This window comes from Podarcis liolepis (assembly GCF_965112155.1).
Source record: "Podarcis liolepis genome assembly, chromosome: 10".
In the NCBI taxonomy this organism is placed as follows: Eukaryota; Metazoa; Chordata; class Lepidosauria; order Squamata; family Lacertidae; genus Podarcis; species Podarcis liolepis.
In genome coordinates this window covers 58,250,483-58,276,283 of record NC_139562.1, presented here as the reverse complement: position 1 = coordinate 58,276,283, position 25,801 = coordinate 58,250,483, and the positions used below count along the sequence as shown (strand labels likewise).

The 25,801-nt window shown below is 44.9% G+C and overlaps 1 protein-coding gene across 3 annotated transcripts in view; it reads right to left on the bottom strand.

Annotated features, from left to right (window-relative positions):
• The window catches only part of LOC310687917 (uncharacterized protein), a 69,155-nt gene that overhangs the window by 22,539 nt on the left and 20,815 nt on the right, over nucleotides 1–25,801 (bottom strand). For all 3 annotated transcript variants that reach the window (XM_083463874.1, XM_083463876.1, XM_083463875.1), the window contains exon 3: nucleotides 1,655–1,780. In XM_083463874.1, coding sequence (XP_083320000.1) covers nucleotides 1,655–1,780 — 126 coding nt within the window. The remainder of the gene's footprint in view (nucleotides 1–1,654; nucleotides 1,781–25,801) is intronic.

Sequence of the window (25,801 nt, the reverse complement as noted above, 5' to 3'; positions counted from 1 at the left end):
GTGGTTCAATCACCGTACTGGAAATGGAGGTTTGTGCAACTAAAGTAGATGAAAGTGTTCTGTTGATCTAGTGCTCTATCAGTTTGAATGTGCTTTAAATGTATAGTAGTACCTAAGGAGTAAATCTGAAGCAGCGATGCAGTTTAGGTAATGTTAGCCTCTGGGCTGAATGACCTTACAGGGACTGCCCACTTTAGATGGCAATGTGTATTAAAATGGCATTAAGCCACCCCTGCTGTGTTTGGGATGCCTCCTGTTCATTCTGCTGAAGTGCGCCCTAGAGTCCTACAGGCTGAAATGAATAGGACCACCTCTCCCCATAAGAACCGCCCCCAACCTTGTTATGATCATCTTAGGTCCTTTTTGGTGTGCTTCTGCCACAAGACGTCCAGAGGGTGGCAATGCAAGAACAGGGCCTTTTCTGTGGTGGCTCCCCACTTGTGGAATGCTCTCTCCAAGGAGGTTCACCAGGCACCTTTGTTACATATCTTTAGGTGCTGGCAAGAACATTCCTCTTCTCCCAGGCCTTTGGCTAAATAAATGATCTATGGCCTTTTAAATTCTGGGTGGGTATTGTTTTTGCTTGTTACTTTGTTGTTCCTTTTTGTGATTTTATACTGTAAACTGCCCCATGATGCTCAGGTGAAAGGGCACTATAGAGATTTAATAAATAAAATACCAGTAATAATAGCATCTTTAGATACACTAAAGGTCATGTCTTCAAAATGGTAGCCAAGTCCAGACCTTCCAAGTATCCCTATTTTCCAGGGACAGTGCTAGATTTACAGAAGCCATCCTGGTTTCTAATTTGATCCTGGGATGTCCTGCTTTTCCTTAGGACATCTCTATTTTCAAAGGAGCTATGTGACCCCTGAACCAAGGAGATAAGTAAATACACAACCTTTAGAAGATAGTTGAAGGCAGCCCTGTATAGGGAAGTTTTTTCAATCTTTAATGTTTTATTATGTTTTTATATCTGTTGGAAGCCTCCCAGAGTGGCTGGGGCAACCCAGTCAGTTGGGCAGGGTAAATAATAATAATAATAATAATAATAATAATAATAATAATAATAATATCATCATCATTATGGAGTAGGATGTCCCTATTTTCATCAGAACGCGGGTGGCGCTGTGGGTTAAACCACAGAGCTTAGGACTTGCCGATCAGAAGGTCGGCGGTTCGAATCCCCGCGACGGGGTGAGCTCCCATTGCTCGGTCCCTGCTCCTGCCAACCTAACAGTTCGAAAGCATGTCAAAGTGCAAGTAGATAAATAGGTACCGCTCCAGTGGGAAGGTAAACAGCGTTTCTGTAAGTTGCTCTGGTTCGCCAGAAGCGGCTTAGTCATTTTGGCCACATGACTCGGAAGCTGTACGCTGGCTCCCTCGGCCAATAAAGCGAGATGAGCGCTGCAACCCCAGGGTCAGTCATGACTGGACCTAATGGTCAGGGGTCCCTTTACCTTTATTTTCATTGGAGAAATTTTGCTAAGTTCATTGCCTGCAATCAGCCTGGAATCAGCTTGAGATCAGTCAAGATGTTGGCATCATGGTATATTGTCATTGGCAATGACAAACGCCATGGCGTTGTTTGAATTAGAAAACCAGCACATAAGTCAACCGTAAATGTTAGGGCAGATGTGCTATCCTTACTTACCATTTCACATCCCCCAGTAGATTCCTTCTTCACTTGTAGCAGTCTGTTGGCTGACTCTTTCAGAGCCCCCAGAGACCATGTGCTGGGGGATCTTTTGGCATTAAGCTGTTCTCCGAGTAGGCGAGTCTAAAAGGGAAAACAGATGCCACTATTAAAAATGAAAAAGTGATGTGGTTATTTTTGGCCAAGATAGTTGCTATTGCCAGACTAGGTAGCTTTCCTCTCCTGCTTGAGCCAAAAATATGTGCTGTAAAACAGCAACTTTGACGTCGCTGCTGTTTACAAAAAACTTACGAATCACGACCAAATCCCCCACCACCTGCACACCTATTTTAAACTGTGTTTAAAATATGCTCAGATTCATCAGTTTTAATGTCAGTAACTTCCTAAGAAAATGTTGTTCCTCCTAACAGGTGTGAAATGTGCAAAATGTGTCTCTCATGGGGAAAGAGAAAGAGAGAGAGAGAGAGAGATTAATTTGCAGTTAATTTATTTTACAGTAGTCTCTGTAAACCCAATGACCACATTTTATCCTGTGTCAGCTTGCAACCAATGAGCTGCTCCGAAGCAAATAGGCTTTGCATAGTTAAACTGCGATCATTTGCATATCCTGCACATTAGACTGTGCCTTTTTCCTCTGTCCCTTCTGATTTACAGAAAAATGCAGAGGAAACCACAACAGACCCAAAAGTATTTCAGGGAGCAAAGGACTTGGTAGGGGGAGGATTCTTAAAAGAGCAGCAGTCTGTGTTGGCGGAACAATCTCCCACATCCTGCAGCCTTCCTTGCAAACAAGCCCCTATAAATTGCTTTGTGGTCCAGCAATTTATCCTTAGGTGTGGCCATCACATGCACAACATTTAGTTCTTTGTGGGCTACAAAACAGGCAGATCCACGGATACCAGGCTCCCTGATTGGTTGTCCTGGGACCGTGGGTCCCATCAGGGAAGAATTTTGGAACAGAAGCCCCCTTAGCAGAATGAGCTGCAGGGCCGCAAAATAAAATAAAATGCAACAGGACTGGCTTGCTACATTTTGATGCACATGCAGCATTCATGCACTTCCTAAAGAGCCCTTCTGTCAAGACAATCTCTCTCCCTTTCCGCCTTATCTACAATGTTCATTGCATTATTATTATTATTATTATTATTATTATTATTTTCAGGGTAGCTATACTTCTTCATTTCCAACATGTACATGTCCCTGGAGGAGACTGATCATCTAGATCCATTTCAATCTGGTTTCAGGCCTGTTTAGGATGAGGGTGAACTGACTGAAGCTTAATCCAGACAAGACAGAAGTCAGAAAGCAGTACAGGGAATGAGGGATTCAGCCTGTAGCTTTTTATACTTCAAATGTTCCATTTTTAAAATGCCTTTTTAAAAAGCGTTTTTAAAAAATACATTGAATTTTCCATAAGGCTCATCATTGCCATCTAGTGTCACATTGTATATTGCACTTAAAATACACATAAAACATTTTATTTGCAGCTGCATTGCTGAGTCCAAAGCGTAATTCTTAAAACAACAATGACAGGAGGGTAGCAAAATAACATCGCCTGTAGGACAACATGGAGATTACCTATTAAAATGATGATTCCCCTCATTTCTGATAGAGATGACCTCCGATTTCAGCTTAAAAGAAACCACAAAAAATCTCGAGAGGCATCACTTAGCTTCCAATTTACACCTATAAAACATTGCACAGAAGTTCTAAAACCCTCCGCTGTGCACTAATGACTTTCTCCTGTGAAGGGAAAATATTCAAAGAAGACTGCAGCCTTCTTGAAGGCTCAGGAGCAGGAAAGGGGGAGGGGGTGATGGGAAGGAAGCTTCTCAAGTTTGGCACACTTTGAAATAAATTGTGCAATGCTATCTGCTATACTTCAATGGGATGATGATATGATCTCCACTGATGCCAAACAGGACCAGCAAATGTCCCTGATGGTTAAACTACAATCTATCAAGTTTTATCAAAGGGAAACACTTCGTTTATTATCTGTGCTTCAGAACGGAGTCAATGTTATTTCCATAATGCAAAGTGTTACCGTTTGCATCTGGAAACAACCTGGAAGGATAGGAATTCTCTTCCTTGGTGAGCTCCAGTTTCCCATAAAGCATATATTTGGGGATTCTGCCATCTTCCATGCTGTGGGCATGACCAAGCCAGGATCGACATCACTGAGACAGGCGTGCAAACATAGGCAATGTGTTTCTTTGTCTGAAACTCTGTCCTGCTATGTGATACCCAAAATCTTCCTGACACAGCACATGTGGAAAGCACTGAGGCATCGCTCCTGACGGTTGTAAGTCGCCCACGACTGCCAGGCTGCTGCCAGCGACTCCTGGCCGGTTGCCAGGAACGTACAAAGACAAGGAAATGATTCTTACCGTCCAGTATTTACAGAGAGAGGCTATATAACCCTGCCTCTTGGATAATGGCGTTGTCCCAAGTGAATCTCCAGCCTCTGTCTCTCCTACTTCCTCATTCATCAATCTCATTGTCTCTCATTGAGAGCCAGTGTGGTGTAGTGGTTAAGAGTGGTAGTCACGTAATCTGGGTAACCGGGTTCGCGTCTCCACTCCTCCACATGCAGCTGCTGGGTGACCTTGGGCCAGTCACACTTCTTTGAAGTCTCTCAGCCCCACTCCCCTCACAGAGTGTTTGTTGTGGGGGAGGAAGGGAAAGGAGAATGTTAGCCGCTTTGAGACTCCTTAAAGGGAGTGAAAGGCGGGATATCAAATCCAAACTCCTCTTCTTCTTCTTCCTGCTAAGTGCCCTCTGCCTTTGAGCTTTTTGCTCTCCTACTTTCAAGGCTCACCAGGTTCTGGGATAGGTGGGGATCTGGAATGCTTTCTAAAGGCACTGTGTCCATCAGCTGCCACCTCCCTGGCATAGCTGTCAACTTACAGATTTGAAAATAAGGGACCAGCAGCCTTGAAAATAAGGGACCAGCAGCCAAAATAAGTGACCTGCAGCCTCACTTGTTCCAGGCACTCCAGTCTTCCTGTCCTCCTGCAGTCTGGTCAAACTCATGCTGGTAGCTTCAAGAACACTGTCCAACCAACTTTGTAACCAGAGGTTCAACTGAATAGAATCTGAATCACATGCACCACAAGGCCTATGCAGCCTCAGCTTAAGATGGCTCCCCAGCCTGGCTTTGCACTGCAAAGTTTGCAGCAGCACGTGCAACAAAATGGCGTCCAGCATTCAAAAAAAACCCCTCAGCTTGCATTAACTAGCCCCACACAAGGCATGCAAGCTCCACCCCCCAGTCATTCTTAGACTTCTTATTGGATGAGCAACACAGCCAAGCAACACAGTTGGAGCCTCCCTCCCTCCCTGCTGGCCAGCAGGGAGGGAGGGAGAGAAGCTGTTTCCTTTGAAATTTAAGGGACATCATTTAAGGGACATCCATCAATAAGGGACAGCAGCGGGACATGGTGCTGGAATAAGGGACTGTCCCTTCAAATAAGGGACACTTGACAGCTATGCTCCCTGGTGCTTCCTCCTTCTCCTCTCCCATCATTTCCCAACTTTCCCCCTCATCTTCCTCTGAGCTGTGGTCTCCCTCAAACCCCTGTTGTAGAGCTAAACTGTCTTCCTCCTCCCTGGAAGGGTCAAGCTGGGGAGGCGGTCTCCACCATTCCTCCTCTGCCCAGTCCTTGACAACTACTCACTTCCATAAAGCAGCGGGCTCAACACACAAGCCTGGTAGACCTTCGTCTACCAGCATCACATTCTCCCATACCCTTTTGGAGACGTGAGCCATTGCCATAGCTGCCTTGCCAACATACCTACCCTGCTCAGCATCGATATAAAGGCTGCTGGTTGTGGTGAAACCCAGTTAGACAAAATTGCCTCCCACCATGACTATGCCATTTTTCTTTTTATATATTCTATCACAAGATTCTGGAAAAAAAAAGCTCAGGATCCTATGACTAGATTATTAACAAATAATTGGTTTCATATTAATTATATGGTGGCACTGCTTGCCACAGCAGCTAGAAAATGACATGCAAGTGTTTTAACCGTAGTTTGAACTGAATTGATTAAGATGCAGCAAATGTGGATTTTAATGGTGGTTGATTTTTGTGAATATAGTTAACACATTATAATAATGATAATTATTAATATTTATATCCCGCCCTCCCCAGCTCAAGCCGGGCTCAGGGCGGCTAACAACAATAAAATAGTGCAACATTCTAAAAACATTCTAAAAAAAGTTACTTTTGACTGTGTTTATAGGATGGAATTGGATGAAGTGAGAGGTTTCACAAAGGTCTTGGGCAATATGCAATAGCATTTTACTTACTTATACAGTGGTACCTCAGGTTGCAAAAGGGACGCGGGTGGCGCTGTGGGTAAATCCTCAGCGCCTAGGCCTTGCCGATCGCATGGCCGGCGGTTCGAATCCCCGCGGCTGGGTGAGCTCCTGCCCACCTAGCAGTTCGAAAGCACCCCTAAAGTGCAAGTAGATAAATAGGTACCGCTTTCTAGCGGGAAGGTAAACGGCGTTTCCGTGTGCTGCGCTGGTGCTGGCTCGCCAGAGCAGCTTCGTCACGCTGGCCACATGACCCAGAAGTGTCTCCGGACAGTGCTGGCCCCCGGCTTCTTAAGTGAGATGGGCGCACAACCCTAGAGTCGGACACGACTGGCCCGTACGGGCAGGGGTACCTTTACCTTTTTACCTCAGGTTACAGACGCTTCAGGTTACAGACTCTACTAACCCAGAAATAGTACCTCGGGTTAAGAACTTTGCTTCAGGATGAGAACAGAAATCGCACGGCGGTGGCGCAGCGGCAGCGGGAGGCCCCATTAGCTAAAGTGGTACCTCAGGTTGAAAACTGTTTCAGGTTAAGAACGGACCTCCAGAACGAATTAAGTTCTTAACCTGAGGTACCACTGTACATGTAAAACAAGCAATGTCTTCTTTCCTTTCCATTTAACTCACGGTTCAGTACTGGAAAATGCCTCAATTTTCACTCTAATTTATTTGTGGCCTTGCACTATGACCTAGTTAAAGAATCTGGTCTAACCTCTGCCTCAAGCCAAAATACTTTTCCTATTAACCTACATACACACCATATGGTGGTCTTGAGATTAACCCCTCAACAGCCAGATGACAATGTCTCACAAGCAGAAATCAGAATGAAATAGAACAAGCTGTGTTAAGACGCTCAAGAACGGCTTATCGCACCAATCTGGACAGCTCCAGAAACTGGAACAAGTCACATCCCAACAAGAGAAAGCAAAACATGCTCCTCACTGCTCCCAACCTAGAAGACTATTAGAAACCAATGTTTTCTAATCTGGGTGAAATTTTATTCTCAGCCTTCAAAATGGCAGCCTTCCATTCCTTAACCTTCAACATGGAAAGACTGTGGTTCAGCAGTAGAGCATCTATTTTGCAGGTAGAACATCCCTGGTTCAATCTCAGGCATCTGAAATCAGGAGGAGCCATTGCCTGACAGTGTCGAGCAAGATGGACCAATGGAATGACATGGTTTACGGCAGGCAGCTTTTTATGTGAAGCAGAATCCTCAAATGTGAAGCCAACTTGAATGTCATGGACTGGTTGGATGCAGATGAATGGTAGAAGGAACCGGCTGGGGACCCCCAAGGGAAGAAGGCTCAGAGCCATGGGATTGGTGGTGGGACGACAATAAGAGGTCAGAGGGAGAAGACTGGGAAGAGGAGGTGTCAGAAACTGAGGAGGTAACAGGGCTTAAGTGAGCTGGGAGAATCTGTGGCAGAGAGAAGCCCAGAATCAGAGGCAGAAGCTGAAGCAAGGAGGGTGGGAGGAGAGAGACCAAGAGGCAGAGATGAGTCAGGCTGGTGAAGATTCACAGTTGTCTCCCTTTCCTGCTGCGACAAGCTCCCTTCTCCCTTTGTCTCTCAGAACCAGAGGAGGTATGAAAAGGATGGAGGAGAGGTTAGCTTCGTGCAGACACAGTCTCCGATTGCTTGGAAGAAACCCAGGAGAGGAGGAGACCTATGCAGCTGTGGGAAGGCAGGGACCTTCAGTTCCAGCAACTGCTTCATGGGGGGGGGGGAGACCTACAGGAATTGAGTTGTAGGCAGTCTCCGAACTACATTGGCATTATACTCAGCAGGTCATTTCAGTCGCTGCCTTACATACTTTGGAAACGCCACCCTTGCAAAAACAGTGGGAGGCTTTGGGATGAAATATTCAAGAGAGCTCCCACTGAAGAAAGCTGGTTTTCAGCGAGCCGTTTCAATTTTTTATGAGGACACTAATTTCATCACAAACGCGCGATTTTATTTCTGTGTTGGGCTTTGTCACATCCCAGGCACCCTTTAACTGTGTGTGTGCCACATAGACAACAGCTTGTCTTCCAATGAAACTCACCTTTTAAGTCGGGCACCATTGCGGGACGGCGACAACGCCAGCCCCAAGATTCAGCAGCTGTGCTGGAGACACGGGGTTTTCCCAGGCTTGGGTGAACCCTGCTTCTCCCAGGCCCGGGAAATAGATTGCAGCCTGCCTGTGCAATGGGCCAGTGGCAGGCTGCCTGCAGTACAGCCCCACGAGCTGCTAATAACACCACTGTTATTCATTGTTCATTCCAGTTTTACTTTCCTGGGCTACTACTGCCTTCTAGTCAGTGTCAGATTTATGTATAAGCTAAACAAGCTATAGCTTAAGGCCCCACTCTCTTGGGCCGCCAAAAAAATTTAAAGGGGAAAAACCTGGATGTACATTTCCAAAACGTAAGATTAAAAACAAATAAAATAAAACCTACATACAGCAACAGTGTTTTGTGTCGTGTAGGCTCCTATGATGTACGTAATGGGCCCCGCCTGCTAGCTTGCTCCCTAAAATATCACTGGTTTGCTCGATATATAGGGTGCCTACATTTTGCATGTGAAAATGGCTTTACATACCTATTAGGTCCATAAATTACCATATAGCATATATTCAACACAAAACAGTGTTTTGTGACAATTTGTTGTTGACCAAGGACATATAAAGGGCCCCATTACCTTCAGTAGCTTAGGGCCTCATCAAACCTAAATTCGGCCCTGCTTCGAGTTACCCAGTTTTCTTTGTCCCATCCTCTTTTTAAAGTGTTACCTTTCTCATTCTTATTTTTATATCATTTTGGACACTCATCAAACCTACTTCTTTTGGGGAAAAGGAGTTAATACAAAACCGTGACTCTTAACGCAGCGTGCCAAAGGCAACAGAGGCAAAGAGAAGAAAATCCTCCAGTAAGACTCCTTTTCCGCTCCAACAATCTCCACACATGAGTAACGCCAGCTTGAATTCAAAAACTGGCAAGTGTTTATGCTCACATAAACCCACCTTTGTTAATGCTCTTAGGCATTTCGCTGGAGGTGAGGGAACCACACATCTCTGAAAGGCTTTTTAACAATATCTGGAGAGGGAGTGTGTGCATGTGTAGGCAGTCATGAGGCATAAAATACAGCCATACCTCGGGTTACAGACGCTTCAGGTTGTGTTTTTTCAGGTAACGGACGCACCGAAACCTGGAAGTACCGGAATGGGTTACTTCCGGGTTTTGGCGGTCGTGCATGCACAGAAGCGCTAAATCGTGCTTTGCACATGTGCAGAAGCGCCGAATCGCAACCCGCACGTGCGCAGACGCGCCACTGCGGGTTGCAAATGCTGCAGGTTGCGAACATGCATCCTGCACAGATTACGTTCTCAACCCGAGTGTCCATTGTACAATGTTAAAGGTAAAGGTAAAGGGACCCCTGGCCATTAGGTCCAGTCGTGACCGACTCTGAGGTTGCGGCGCTCATCTCGCTTTATTGGCCAAGGGAGCCGGCGTACAGCTTCTGGGTCATGTGGCCAGCATGACTAAGCTGCTTCTGGAGAACCATAGCAGCGCACGGAAATGCCGTTTACCTTCCCACTGGAGTGGTACCTGTTTTTCTACTTGCACTTTGACGTGTTTTCAAACTGCTAGGTTGGCAGGAGCATGGACCGAGCAACGGGAGCTCACCCCGCCGCGGGGATTCGAACCGCCGACCTTCTGATCAGCAAGGCCTAGGCTTTGTGGTTTAACCCACAGTGCCACCCACGTCCCTGTACAATGTTAAAGCAAAGTACAAATTTGTTTGTTTGTTTGTTTGTTTGTTTGTTTTTAGCATTATTATTAGCATTGCTAACTGAGTGTGCTGTCACTACTAGTCATTTCCCCAGACTGGCTCAGTGGGAGAGATGGAAAGCAGGGCTCACTCCATGAGGTATCCTCTTTCCTCTATTGTTACCTGGGGGCAGGTAACCATTATCAGGCTGCCGCAGTGGGCTGGAAAGGAAGCAGAGCTCCTTTCATCAGCTTTCTCGGAGGTCCAGTGCTATCGGGCACCTCCTGCCCCTGAACTGGGCCAGCCAGTCGCTACAGGAACAACTGTTTAGAAATTGGCACCCGGGTTTTTATTTTCCTCATCCCTCCGTGTCTCTTTTCCTCTTTGCTTGATGCATTATTGTTTAATCCCCTCACAAATGAATTGGAATGGATGCTGGACAGTGTGATTTTTGCAGCTGCTATTAGGGTTGCAAAACAATGAAGTCTGGGGCAGAGCAATGGAGAATTTCTGAAACAACAATGGGATATTTCTCTGCCCAAGGCATGATGGAGAACAGCAACAAATGGGAAAAGATAGACATAACATTTTACAAGGACAGGCAGAAACACCATGGACAGAATAATTGCCACACACAGGAAGAATAAGGATATAGACTGAATGCCTCACTTGTAGCTTCATAAATCATTTAATGCATGGGTAGGCAAACTAAGGCCCGGGGGCCGGATCCGGCCCAATCACCTTTTAAATCTGGTCCGCGGATAGTCCAGGAATCAGCGTGTTTTTATATGAGTAGAATGTGTCCTTTTATTTAAAATGCATCTCTGGGTGGGGCATAGGAATTTGTCCATATATTTTTTTCAAAATATAGCCCAGCCCCCCACAAGGTCTGAGGGACAGTGGACCGGCCCCCTGTTGAAAAAGTTTGCTGACCCCTGATTTAATGTGTCAAAACGAATAAAAGTTGTTAATATTGCAGTTGTTGTATGAGGGATTGTTATCTTGACTGGAGTGTAATTGAAATTAGTAAGATTTTGGAACGCAGAAATAAAGAAAAGCATCAAACCATCAATTCTTGCACGAGTGGGGGAGCACCTAAATTACATAATTTGGTATCCAAATGATTGGTATTAGTAATTGTATTCTAATTTGGCATTGTTACAATGAGGCTATCATTGGACTGTATAATAAAAATTATTATAAATAAATAATAATGGAATGGATACTCGATAAATAGCCAAGGTTGTGTAATCTTTCCAGAAACAAATCAAGAAGAATGCTCAGTAAGCAGGCCATCTGACAGAGGAGAAGGATGTTTTATGTGGAGTCTGCTGCAAGGCACTCACAGGCTCTGCCATTGCATATGTATCTGTAATGGGTATGAGTTACTCGTGCATAAACTGGTGCCTTTCTCGGTTAATTTGCCTTGTAAACTTTCTGACTGCGCAGCCCCGTCTCATGGTGGCTGCCTCAGTCACTGGCAGAATCCGTCAGTGGGCATTTCTTGAACCTCTTCCAACATAAAAGTTGTTTGACACCCAGTCTCCTCCTCCTCTCACTGCGCCGGGAGTCTTCTGCGCAGGGCAGGCATGGGTAGCGGAGGACCTGGGCTCTCCTCACTGATGTCCAGTGAAGAGTCCTTGAGCCCTCTCTCCACTTCCCCCGTCTGCCTCTCTTTATCCCCGGTGTTGCGCTGATTGGCTTCCCCCTCTACTGAGCTGTTTCTCCCCCTGCTGCTGGGTCCTTCGCCAGCATTATCTGGGAGCCTCCCCTTTGCCTCTCGCTTCGAAGTCAGTTCCCTGACAGTATCCTGCCCCACGCACCTCAGGAAGCCAGATATATATATAGATAGATAGATAGATAGATAGATAGATAGATAGATAGATATAGATATAGATATAGATATAGATATAGATATAGATATAGATATAGATATAGATATAGATATAGATATAGATATAGATATAGATATATTTATATATTTGGCAGTAAGATATATATATATAAAAATAGATATATTTATATATTTGGCAGTAAGAGCACACCTGATGGCACAGCCTATGGATCCCTTGGGGCTGAGAATATGCTCCATCTAACACATCTAACACAGAGAGTATGCTCCATCTAACACATGGAGCTACTGCATGTGCTTCCAGGTCTCCTGCCACCAAACGGCTGCCATCCCTACTTGGTGCCGGCGCTCCCAGCCTCATAGATCGCAGCATGATCTATAGACTAAAAGTGTGCCACAATTAAAAACAAGCCAGCCCACGACAGCCTCATTGCTGTCCATTCAAGTCATCCAAGCGCCTTCGTGTAGATGTGAAAAAGTATGGAGGAGAGGACAGAGCCCTGAGGGACCCAGCCGCCCTAGGCAGTCCAGAAGGAGACCATGGATAAAGGTATCAAAAGCCCCGGAGAGATCCAGCGGAATCCAGAAACAGCTTTCACCTCTGTACCTTGCCCGCTGGAGATCATCCTGCCTGGAGGGTCAGCAACCTTTTTCAGCCATGGGCCGGTCCACTGTCCCTCAGACCATGTGGTGGGCTGGAGGTTATTTTGGGGAAAAAATATGAATGAATTCCTATGCCCCACAAATAACCCAGAGATGCATTTTAAATAAAAGGACACATTCTACTCATAATTATAATAATTTATTATTTGTACCCCTCCCATCTGCCTGGGTTTCCCCAGCCACTCTGGGCGGCTTCCAACAAAGATTAAAAATACATTAAAATGTCACACGTTAAAAACTTCCCTAAACAGGGCTGCCATCAGATGTCTTCTAAATGTCAGGTAGTTGTTTATCTCTTTGACATCTGATGGGAGGGCGTTCCACAGGGCGGGTGCCACTACCGAGAAGGCCTGGTTCCCTGTAACCTCACTTCTTGCAGTGAGGGAACCTCCAGAAGGCCCTCGGAGCTGGACCTCAGCATCTGGGCAGAACGATGGGGGTAGAGATGCTCCTTCAGGTATACTGGGCCGAGGGCTTTAAAGGTCAACACCACACTTTGAATTGTGCTCGGAAACGTACTGGGAGCCAATGTAGGTCTTTCAAGACCGGTGTTATGTGGTCTCAGCGGACGCCCCCAGTCATCAGTCTAGCTGCCGCATTCTGGATTAGTTGTAGTTTCCAGGTCACCTTCAAAGGTAGCCCCACGTAGAGCACATTGCAGTAGTCCAAGCGGGAGGTAACTAGAGCATGCAGCACTCTGGCGAGACAGTCTGCGGGCAGGTAGGATCTCAGCCTGTGTAACAGATGGAGCTGGTAGACAGCTGCCCTGGATACAGAGTTGACCTGCGCCTCCATGGACAGCTAGTCCAAAATGACTCCCAGGCTGCGCACCTGGTCCTTCAGGGGCACAGTTGCCCTATTCAGGACTAGGGAGTCCTCCACACCAGCCCGCCCCCTGTTCCCCAAAAACAGTACTTCTGTCTTGTCAGGATTCAACTTCAATCCATTAGCCGCCATCCATCCTCCAACCGCCTCCAGGCACTCACACAGGACCTTCACTGCCTTCACTGGTTCTGATTTGAAAGAGAGGTAGAGGGGTATCATCTGAATATTGATGGACACCCAGTCCAAACCCCCTGTCATGTAAAAACACACTGATTCCCGGACTGTCCACGGGCCGGATTGAGAAGAAGATTGGGACGCATCTGGCCCCTGGGCCTTAGGTTGCCTACCCCTAGCCTAGATCCCATCTGTGACCACCCACTCAAAACGCGTTCCCGAGAAGGATTGAACCTGAGACCTTCTGCATGTAAAACAGATGAGCTATGGCCCTCCCCAAATATATGGCAGAAAACTCAAATCAAGTGCAGGTTTGATAATTCAAGACAATGAGCCCTGCAGACATTTACGATACGATACGATATCTTTATTGTCATTGTCCCTTGCAGAACAATGAAATTGAAAAACTACATAAAACTACCGGTACATAAAAACTACATAAAACAACCATAAACTTACATATAACTACATAAAAACTACATAAAACTACTACAAAACTACATAAAACATTCAAAAACCCCTAAAAACTCTAAAACCCCATTTTAAAATACACTATACTACAGAGACCCCTTATGCTGCATTTAGAACCAGAATCGCATTTGCGTAGAAACTGTTTTTTCTTCCCACCACCACAATTCCCTCATCCACAATTGGGCTCCTGTTGCTGCTTGCTTCTGTTTTCAGTGTAAGCAACACTAGCAATTCCCAGGGAATATGTTGATCCTCCTTTTTCCCCCCTTGCCGATGTGCAAATCCCAGGCCAAGAGATGAGGGAGACTGACACGCTGAGCATAATCTGAATAATTACAGATTGCATGAAGATCGCTCTGCCACCGCCGCCACCCCAAACCCTGGCTGCCATTCCCCACACTTCTGGGGTTGTTCTAAGTTGTAGAACGTAGTAGTAGAAAAACCCCACAGTTTTGACACACCCTTAAAGAGAGCTGGGCTATAACTCTAAAACCAAGGTAACCCCCCTCCCCACTCAGAGATGAGTGGGCTTCTGTGCTATTGATTCCAATTATACAACTGTCAGACATGTGGCGAGCCTCATTCTTCTCCCTGTGCAACAATACAAATAGCTCCTTGGATTAAATTGGCTAATGTTTACGATATGCTTCGGAGATGAAGCTCTATATAAATGCTAATTATTAACGACGCTACCTGTCAAGCAGAGTGGGAAGACGCATAAAAACAACGAGGAGGAGGGCAAGGGAAGCCGGGGAGCACAAAAAGAAAGTACTCAACAATTTTCAGTCAGATTAGCTCACCGAAGTCAAATGCTGTCCTCTAGCAAATTCATTTCTACATTAATCCTGTATGAAAATATCAACATCTGAAAGAAGGCTAGACATGCAGAAGTCACCCAATAGACCCCTGTCAACTGTCAGAGTTTGCATTCCGCTTGGGGGGGGGACCTTCTCGTGTCCCAGTGATTATAAACTCTGAATATATGAGACACTTGAAATGTTTCTCCCACACAACTTGGATTCAGTTAGAAGACGTAGCTACTTTATTCTCACACTCAGAAAGATATCAATCTCTCACACACTCCACTTCAAGGACAATGGGCAGGCAGCCTCCTTGCAACACAAGGAACTCTGATATATATAGATATAGATAGATAGGGATGTCGGTGGCACTGTGGGCTTGCCGATCAAAAGGTCAGCGGTTCGAATCCCTGTGACAGGGTGAGCTCCCATTGCTCGGTCCCAGCTCCTGCCAACCTAGCAGTTCGAAAGCACGCCAAAAAGTGCAAGTAAATAAATAGGTACCGCTCTGGCGGGAACATAAATGGCATTTCAGTGCGCTGCTCTGGTTTCGCCAGAAGCAGCTTAGTCATGCTGGCCACATGACCCAGAAAAACGTGTCTGCAGAGCGGACAAACGCTAGCTCCCTTGGCCTGTAAAGTGAGATGGGTGTCACAACCCCAGAGTCGTTCGCAACTGGACTTAACTGTCAGGGGTACCTTTACCTTTAGAGAGAGAGAGAGAGAGAGAGGGAGAGAGAGAGAGGGAGGGAGAGGGAGAGAGAGAGACTTCCCTTCTTCTCTTTCCATGGTTCATTGCATATCATAAAGTAAAAGGTAAAGGGATCCCTGACAATTAAGTAAAGTCGCAAACAACTCTGGGGTTGCGGCGCTCATCTCGCTTTACAGGCTGAGGGAGCTGGCATTTGTCTGCTTCTGCAGACATTTTTTCCGGGTCATGTGGCCAACATGACTAAGCTGCTTCTGGTGAAACCAGAGCAGCACATGGAAACGCCATTTACCTTTCGCCGGAGTGGTACCTATTTATCTACTTGCACTGCATGCTTTTGAACTGCTAGGTTGGCAGGAGCAGGGACCGAGCAGTGGGAGCTCACCCCGTTGCAGGGATTCGAACTGCCAACCTTTCAATCGGCAAGCCCAAGCAGCACAGTGGTTTAACCCACAGCGCCACCCGCGTCCCTCTTATCATAAACCCCTGCATATTTTACATAAAGTAAACTATTCAGTATTCCATTATTATATCCATCAAAACTAATTTACGCTGTTGAATTTATCTTAATCCTGCCAGCATTTTCAAGTGTACACAATTTCCCCCTATATATTCAATAAACGTTTTCCAACCTTTTTAAAACGTTCTTGTTATCTTATTCTATATGTTAAGTCTGCAAAATGCGCATATTCCGTCAACTTTAGTTGCCATTCTTCTTTAGTTGGGATCTCACTCGTTTTCCATTTTTGAGCTAACGAAACACAGGCCGTAGTAGTGGCATACATAAATAACAATTTTTGACACCTGCAAATTTCCATCTGAATTATCCCCAACAAAAAGAACTGGGGTTTTTTTTGGGGGGGAAGGTGCTTTTAAACATTTTTTTAAATTCATTATGGATCATTTCCCAATACTCTTTTACCACATATTTTTTTTTATCTTTTGTCACATCCTCCCCAGTGATGCAACCAGGTCATGTTTTGGGGGGCGGAAGTCCAGGATCTTGCTCAGAGAATAAGCAGAAGGGTCCCCAAATGCAGCAGGACTGCCTTACCACATATTGAAGGAAGTGAAATAATACATACTATTTTAGACCAAAAAAAAAATAGACATAAAATTTCCATAATGCACACCACAGAAGTTTGCACCACTGAACCTCCCGCTTGCCCAGCCGGGACTCAGGAATGGGAAGGTATTCTCTCAGCAGTGTGATGCTTTTGGATTCTCCAACATCTGCTTGCCATAGCTGTGAAATAGTGCCCATTTCTGACCTCAAATATGAACATCTAGTGTCAGATCCCGTACACTGAACAGAGACTCTACCTCAGAATTTGAAGCATGTTGACTCCAGATGCGCCTCACCTGAAATCCCCTCCATTGGGGAGCACCCCCAAAATGTAATCAGCTTTGAAATGCATGTTTCAGCAAACCACATGCGTTTTGGGATTAAGTGTGACCCGGCTGGGAAGAAGGAAGGAGCTCTTTTTGATCTCCGCTGCGGTTTATTAAACGGCAGGTTTAGTTGTTATGCCTCACTTAACAGTTCCACCTCTCCTCTTTTCTAGGCCATTTGATGCCATTAACCGAGACTGCATGTCAGACTGCCATGCCACCACCTTCGGTTTCTTCTGCCTCACGTATTAGCCCCATTTGACCTTGACATCCGTCTGACACCGACAGCTCACTTGGAGATGCTTCTGTGCTAACAGCTTATCACTTGCTTGCGAGCTCAAAGAGTCAGAGAGTGTGGAGATATGCCGCCCATGTCCTCCGTAATATCGTGTACACCGAAGAGCAGATGATGTACAAAAAGAACCCGGTGAGGACACCTGTGGCAATCACACAGGGTCCCCAGACGTTTGACGGTCTACTGATCCCTGTGCCACCACTGTGATTGCTTTCCCGCTGCCACCAACCCATTTCTCTCAGGTACACACAGAGTCCAGACAGTTGTTAACATTAACAAATAATCAAGTTTATTTTATAGGCATGAACAAGTTTATGGTTTCAGTTAATTTTTCTTGGCAGTTTCTTAATCTTAGTTTCTTTACTGACCTATACGTTCCTAACAACTTCAAACCGATCTTCCCAACTATCTATCTGACTCCACCTAACAGTTCCTCTCACTCTCTCACAACACAGCTTGACCAACCCACAGACCTATCCCCCCTCTTCCTTCTCCAACGCCCAACTCTCAACTGACTTCCAAACATCACCAACTCTAACTCTAACCCCTCCCCTTGGGTTCCCACTGGCCAATCACTTCACACTCATTTAACCCTTTCCTTATGACCCACCTAGGAGGGCAAACGCCACAACATCCTGGTGGCGTAACACAACATGGCGGCTGGGTGAATAGCGTAATGGCTGCCATATCTACTGTAAAAGAGCAGAAAAAGAGCCAAGACCACAAGGGGGGCGGGGAATGCACCTGGGGGGCGGGGAATGCATCTAGATCAGCCCCTGCCATGTTCACTCTCGTATCTCGACATAGCTCCTCTGTTCAGAACAGAGGAGTGGGTGAGTGTCCGATCCTGGCAGAAGCAGAGCAGAAAAAGCAAACAGTGTCTCGTGGATCCCCCCCCCCCAACAGTTTTATTAAAGTTTTCACAATACAGCAAAGTAATATCTAGAACAAATGAAATCAAAAATACGAAAAGGAAAGAGAAAAGATCAAGAAAAGATCAAGAGGAATAAGAAGAGGAAGAGGAAGCAGAGAGATAAAGAGCATTAAGAATAACATCAATAATAGCAGGAAGAAGCCCATGTTTTGTAAGCCCCAAAATGGAAAACGAGTGAGGTCCCAACCAAAGAAGAATGACAACTTGAACTGATGGAATATGCGCAGCTTGTGGATCTAACTTATAGAATAAGAGAACAAGAAGAGCATTTAGTTAAAGGAGATTGGAAAATGTTTATTGAATATATGGGGGGGGGATTGTGTACACTTGAGAACATTGGCAGCATTAAGATAAATTCAACAGTATAAATTTGTTCTGATGGAAGTAATAATGGAATACTGAATGGTTTATAAAATATGCAGGGATTCATGTTATGCAAAATGAACCATGGAAGGAGAAGAAAAGAAGTCATTGATATTTTAAGGTTGTCTGTCAGGGAACTGACATCAGAGCGAGAGGCGAAGGGGAGGCTCCCAGATTCTGCGGGCGAAGGACCCAGCACCAGGGGGAGAAGCAGCTCGGTAGAGGAGGAAGGAAATCAGTGCAACACCAGGGATAAAGGGGGGCAAATGGGGGAAGCGGAGGGAGAGCTCCGGGATTCTTCTCTGGAGATTAGTGAAGAGAGCACAGGTCCTCCACTACACACGCCCTCCCTGCGCAGAAGACTCCCGTGCAGTGACAGAAGGCGGCGACTGGGAGTCAGACAGCTTTTATGCTGGAAAAGGTTTAAGAAACGCCCACAGACAGATTCTGCCAGCAACTGAGACAGCCACACGGAGATGGGCTGTGCAGTCAGAACGGTTTAACCAAGGCAATTAAGCCTAGAGAGGCGGCAGTTTACGCACGAGTAACTCATACCCACTACATTGTCTAAATGAATATTCTAAATGGTAAAACAGAAAATTTAATTAACTAAAAAAAATGAATAACACCAATAAATAATAATAATAATAATAAACGACAAAATTATTATATGTATCTAGTTCTCTGTTATAATTATACCTTAATCTTCAATCTAGTCAGATCAACCAAAGGACTGCTTAAAAAGGAACATTTTTGCCTGGCACCTAAAGGTGTATAATGAAGGCACCAGCCGAACTTCCCTGGGGAGTGCATTCCACAAACAGGGAGCCACTACAGAGGCCTGTTCTCGTGTTGCCACCCTCCGGACCTCTCGAGGATGAGGCATACGAAGGAGGGCCTCAGAAGATGATCTCAGGGTCCGGGTAGGTTCATATGGAAAAAGGCAGGCCTTGAGGTATTGCAGTCCTGAGCTTTTTAAGGCTTTATAGGTCAAAACCAGCACTTTGGATTGGGCTCTACAGAGCAGACACACCTGTACCTGCTTCTCGCATGCACACAGACACTCCACATGTGAACAGCCACACAAACATTTCTCCTCTCTTTGCCATGCATACTTTCCCCTCCCTCAAGTCTCAGGATAGAACACATTGGGATCTTTGCTGCCCGAGGAATACCCTATTGAGACATTCAGGCTGCAGAGGTACTAACTAGAACATGCCTTTATCTGCACATCATTCTTCAGGGTTTTGTGTATTGCCCAAGTCAAGTATTAAGGTACTTGGGGAATCAGTTCTGCTATGGGGCAAAATAATTCTTATTTATAAATCTGATTCTCAATGCTGGGCAGAAGGTTTGTACAAGAAGTGAGTCCTCGCCTCTGGTTACATCTGTGGAGGGCACTTCAAATCATATGATTAGTTGTTTCTGCCTGGCTCACAAGGTTGAAAATCTCAAAAGCTTTTTTGTTTGTTTGTTTCAAAGCTCTGCCCAGAAAGGATTTGTCGCTGATTTTTTTTAAGGCAAAAAAGCAAATTGAAAGAAACAAAAACCTTGATGCTTTGAACTGGGCCTTTTTTCTTTCTTTCTGATATCTGGGGACCACCTGTGATTTAAAACTCTGCTAGCTTGTTAAAATACATTTCTTTTTGCAGAGGACATTTCTCCAGCACACATGCAATGTTAAGGGAGAATTTATATGCAGCATCCCATATATATATGCAAGCTATAGTACGGTTCCGTAAGCAAGGGGGAAAGGTTTAATTATTTAGCGAACAGAAAACATCCAAATTCACTATATACATCAGTCACATCTATTCCAGAAGGTAATTAGAAGGACAGCTACGACCCAGAGTATTACAGTGAAACGAGAGTAGAAAGAGGACTTGAATAATGAAACTATTTCTTGACTGACTGACTCAAAGGATGAACAGAAAATTGTGCGGAGAGGGGACGATGTCTCTAGGAAAAGTGAAATAAATCAAAGTTCAGGAACAGCTGTCTGTCAAATACTTTCCCCTTTGATACGAATAATATCGATGAAAATGTTGGTTGAAAGATTCCAAATGCAAGGGGTAATAAGAAAGATCTACTCTTTTACTAGCTAAGATGTACGCCGTACGGAAAGGCTGTGAATAAGTGGAGCAAGAGATTTTTAAAAATATATATATTATTGCACTGTTTCATCCTGATTTCATCAAAGGAGCTGCCCAACTCAAGACTGATCATGCCTAATTCTTGGTTTGCAATTGGTTTCAGATGAAAAAAACCCAAAATGGCCTCTTTAGAGTGCTGCATTTTCAGAAAAAAATCAGGGACATGATCAAATCTCAAAAACATCAATGTGTTCTGACACATAGGATGTCTTGCTTCCATGGGGCGATTGCCCATTTACTGCCGGGTAAGCAGAACGTCATCCAGGCATTTCAGTAGTTACCTCAAGGTAAGTAGGAACCTACCTCCGGCTGCTGTCTTTTGGATACAGCATTCTGTCTCTTTCACTCTGCGTTTGTAAATAGTTTGAAATACAGATATAAATCCCAGAAGATAGGTCATTGGACATAGCAACATTTTGAAATAAGTAGGCAGTGTATAAACTTTGGGTGCTTGCACCCGTGTGCAAGACCCTCCAATCAGCTATAAACTACACAACCTGAATTTGTTGGCACGTGATTGGATTCCACCTGAAAAGAGCAACAGTCTGCAAGCAGCTTTGTAGTTAGTTATGTACGGTGGTACCTCAGGTTACATACACTTCAGGTTACATATGCTTCAGGTTACAGACTCCGCTAATCCAGAAATAGTGCTTCAGGTTAAGAACTTTGCTTCAGGATGAGAACAGAAATCGTGCTCCGGCAGCGCGGCGGCAGCAGGAGGCCCCATTAGCTAAAGTGGTGCTTCAGGTTAAGAACAGTTTCAGGTTAAGTACGGACCTCCGGAACGAATTAAGTACTTAACCTGAGGTACCACTGTATACTGATTTGATGAGAAATGGCCATGTGCAAAAATGCAGTGATGGAGGAACTGTGGACCCCCAGACGTTGCTGGACTCCCGACTCCCATCGTCCTGGACTGTTGGCTTTGCTGGCTGGCGCTGATGGGATTTGGAGTCCAACGGCATCTGGAGGGCCAAAGGTTTCCTTCCCCATATATATTAAACAACAAGAAGAACCATTGTTTCACTGAGTGGTGCTGTCATCAGGGCAGAACTTTGCAGCAGAAGTCCAAGCCCCAACTCCGCAGAAAGGCCCCCAAACTCAGCACAGTAACCTTAATACATTTTGGAGTAATACACATTATCAACTAAAGAGGGAGCCCCATATAAGACTATTAACGGACCCTCCAAGTGTCCCTATTTTCCAGGTTTACAGAAGTCCCAGATTTATAGAAGCTGTCTTGGTTTTCAATTTGATCCTGGGATGTCCTGCTTTTCCTTACGACGTCCCTATTTTCATCAGAGAAATGTTGGAGGGTATGGAGTCATGCAAACCCCCAAGCCAAGGAGATAAGCAGCTTTGTAGTTAGTTATGTACAGTGGTACCTCAGGTTAAGTACTTAATTTGTTCCGGAGGTCCGTACTTAACCTGAAACTGTCCTCCAGATGCCGTTGGACTCCAAATCCCATCAGCGCCAGCCAGCAAAGCCAACAGTCCAGGACGATGGGAGTCAGGAGTCCAGCAACGTCTGGGGGTCCACAGTTCCTCCATCACTGCATTTTTGCACATGGCCATTGCTCATCAAATCAGTATACAGTGGTACCTCAGGTTAAGTACTTAATTCGTCAACCTTGAGAAGACATCTGAAGGCAGTCTTGTATAGGGGAGTTTTTTTAATGTTTAATGTTTTATTATGTCTTGGAAGCCACCCAGAATGGCTGAGGCAACCCAGTCAGATAGATGGGGTACAACAACAGAGTAGGACGCCCCTGTTTTCATCAGAGAAATGCTGGAGATTATGCATTAAGTCCAGAGTCTAAAATTACCTAACTGCATGACTCACATTACTTTTTAGCAAAACTCTTTTAAGACAGTGTCTTTCATCTCTGCTATCTTGTATGGATCAGGTGGCCCTGTTTATCTGTACACAAACTATTTGTTTTATATATTTAAAAAGAACCATAAATTGTCTTCTGGTTGCCGTAAGCCCCGCAATTCCCACAGTTCGGCATTATTCTTCCTGTCCTGGGTTTACTAGGCAGACATTTTAAAGCGGCCCTATAAAGCAGAGTTCTCATTATCTGCACTTGTTCAATGGTCCATGGGGGAAGCGTTTAGTGTCTGAATAAAACATTGCACACAACATGCACTGATGCAAAGCCCACAGAGACAGTTCGCATTGTCAGCTAATTAGATGTGTCGATTCGTAGGGACTGGGCACAAAACAGCAACACACACACAAGACAAGGCCCTTCGGTATTCCTAATACATTCCACCCCTACCCCCATTTTAAGTCTTCAGCTAAAGTGAAATAGAGACGAGATGGATAACAGGCAATGCTTATACAAACCCAAGGGAAGGCAGTTTTCAGATTTTCCTTCCTACACTAAATCTCTCTCTCTCTCTCTCTCTCTCTCTCTCTCTCTCTCTCACACACACACACACACACACACACAGAGTTGCTGTATAATAGCAACAGGGAACAACACCCTACAATTCCAGGAAATATCTACAAGGTGGCAAATCACACTCACTTCACAGAAGTCATCTAGAACATAACTGCACATTTCTCCCTGCAACTTTCTTTCTAGGAGGGCTAGAGACTTTTTTTTTTAAAAAAATAAAGCTTAGAGTCTGGGGCACCTACCCAGGGATACCAGAAAAGCCTTTCTGGTGCCTGGGGGCGCCAGGTTGTCTACCCCGTCTTAGGCATAGGGTTCCTGACCTATCCTTCTGCTTCTGGCTTCAAAATACACACTCATTGTGTCCTTACCAATTAACAGCTGCACTGGGCTAAAGGTAAAGGTAAAGGGACCCCTGATCATTAGGTCCAGTCGTGACTGACTCTGGGGTTACGGCGCTCATCTCGCTTTATTGGCCAAGGGAGCCGGCATACAGCTTCCAGGTCATGTGGCCAGCATGACTAAGCCGCTTCTGGCGAACCAGAGCAGCGCACAGAAACGCCGTTGACCTTCCCGCCGGAGCAGTACCTATTTATCTACTTGCACTTTGATGTGCTTTCGAACTGCTAGGTTGGCAGGAGCAGGGACTGAGCAACGGGAGCTCACCCCGTCACGGGGATTCGAACCGCCGACCTTCTGATCGGCAAGTCCTAGGCTCTGTGGTTTAACCCACAGCGCCACCTGCACTGGGCTATGGATAGGTAAACCTTTAGAGTGGGTTTTCCCCTTGTCCCACTCCTTTCCCAGGGAAAACCTGCTCTTTAGCTCTAAATCGGAACAAAGAATAATCCATGGAAAACCCAAATTGCTGTTTGCTCCAATTGAGCTCTCCAAGTGAAAGCATTGGGAGAAGAGGAAGTGTGGATAAACCCTTTATTTATCTCTGTTTTCTGGAGTGTCATGTAAAGTTCACATGCTCCCAGCCTTTCCCTTCATTTCTTTAGCGCAGGGCTCATATTCTTTAAGGTTGTGAATGTGTTAGGGCAGGGGTCAGCAAAAAAAATTCAGCAGGGGGCCGGTCCACTGTCCCTCAGACCTTGCGGGGGGCCGGACTATATTTTGAAAAATATATATGAAGAATTCCTATGCCCCACAAATAACCCAGAGATGCATTTTAAATAAAAGGACACATTCTACTCATGTAAAAACATGCTGATTCCCGGATCGTCCGTGGGCCGGATTTAGAAGGCGATTGGGCCGGATCAGGCCCCAGACCTTAGTTTGCCTGCCCATGTATTAGGATATTAAATACACAAGTGAGTCAGGACTTCCTCTTGTTAATGCACACAAGTGTTTGTTGTGATACTAAATATCAGTACGTGGAAGAGTAATCCCATTAGTTTCTCAATCCCATTTTAATTTAATGCACATTTTTATGGAGGCCAGATGGTTTTGTTTATAGATCACACTGCAGCATCCTTCCAGCTGAAAGCAACAATAAAATCTATGCTGCTAATAATTCATAATTCTTATGAGCACCATAACTAAGGAAACAAAAGGGTTGGGGGGTTTTTTTGTTCATGGCTCATTAAAATATTGCTGAGTAGCATTCTGTTCTCACCCCGCTGCTTCTGTACTTCCTGCTCCTTCTGCACAGATCTCTCAAGAAAGATGCTTTCAGATATCTCAAAATCAGCCCAATTTATCTCCCCCTTTGCTGAACATCTGCTCAAGGCTTGTTTTGTTGTCCCTTAGAATATTTCCTCTTTGATACGCCTGGGGTGGTTGCTATGTTGCCTTTGGGCAGCTATGCAATATTTTGCCAGAGTAGTCTAGTAAAGCCGCTAATACTTGCTTCCTATGTTATTATACATTCATTCAATAGCAGCTTCTTGGGGGCAGATAAGCTAACCACGCTAAACTGCATTCCAGTAGATTAATGTCTCCCTGTGTTTTCCATGGGTGGTGGGTGGGTTCTGTGGGATACGCAGCCTCATATAACCAACATGCTTACTTCTTATGAAGGGGTTAATACCATAGAGTAAGCTGTCTGAACAGGTATAGCTAAATCCGTTCAACTTGGGAGGAACTAGGTAAGCAAGCATTTGTTCCCTTTTCAGTCTACTTGATAAATTTAGCATGTGGAGAGGCTAAGCTGGTTGCTCCAGTTTAGCCGAATGTCTCGCACTAGCCATTTTTGTATTTCTAAACCAATAATTTAGGAACTTTCACCACTTTGGAACTTATGCTAAGTTTTACTGCTTGCCTGTGCAACCTTTCTGCCTGATGTATGGAAAAACACATGAACCTGACCTTTCAAGAGTTTGTTAGTAAACCACTTCTAATGTACAAAATCTGGGTGTGTCCCCCCTATGCTTGGGGAAGAGAGGACTATTTTGGAACTAACTTGGAAATGCATATTTTAAAGGTCTAACAGCCTATATTTCCACCTTCCACTTTGTTACATATTTTGTGATTTTAAATCTCTGCTGGCATTCTCTCACCAAAGAGTATTTGTTCCAACTTGGCTCTGGACATCCAGAATTTCTCCTTTCTATATACCTATTTTTTTCCTTGCATCAACAGGTTCAAGCTCAACATACCTAGCAAATCCCCATCTTTCAGTGTCAGCTGTCTTGCATCGCAATAACAGTGATCTATATTCCAGGCTTGTTGTCAGGAAGAGCACAGCGAGGATGGTAAACCAACAAGGATATTAAAGTAAAACTGAAGTACAGCAAGAATGCTTAAAAATATACATTTTGTTATTTGAGTTCATTGAATTCAAATAAAAAACTCAGCAAACCACGATGAATGGAAAAGGTTTTTTTCCTCTTTTTCTGACCACAATGATACTGATTCAGTAGGTTCCTGCTTATTTGCCGATTCTGTACTAAAAGGCTTTTGGGGTGGTTGTTTTTTTCTTATATTCAGGTGATTTATTGTGTTTCCGCGAGCTAAGATGGAAGAATCTGAACACAGTTATTGAGAGACCGTGACACCTTTTGACCTCGCCATGTCAGCACAAAGCCATTC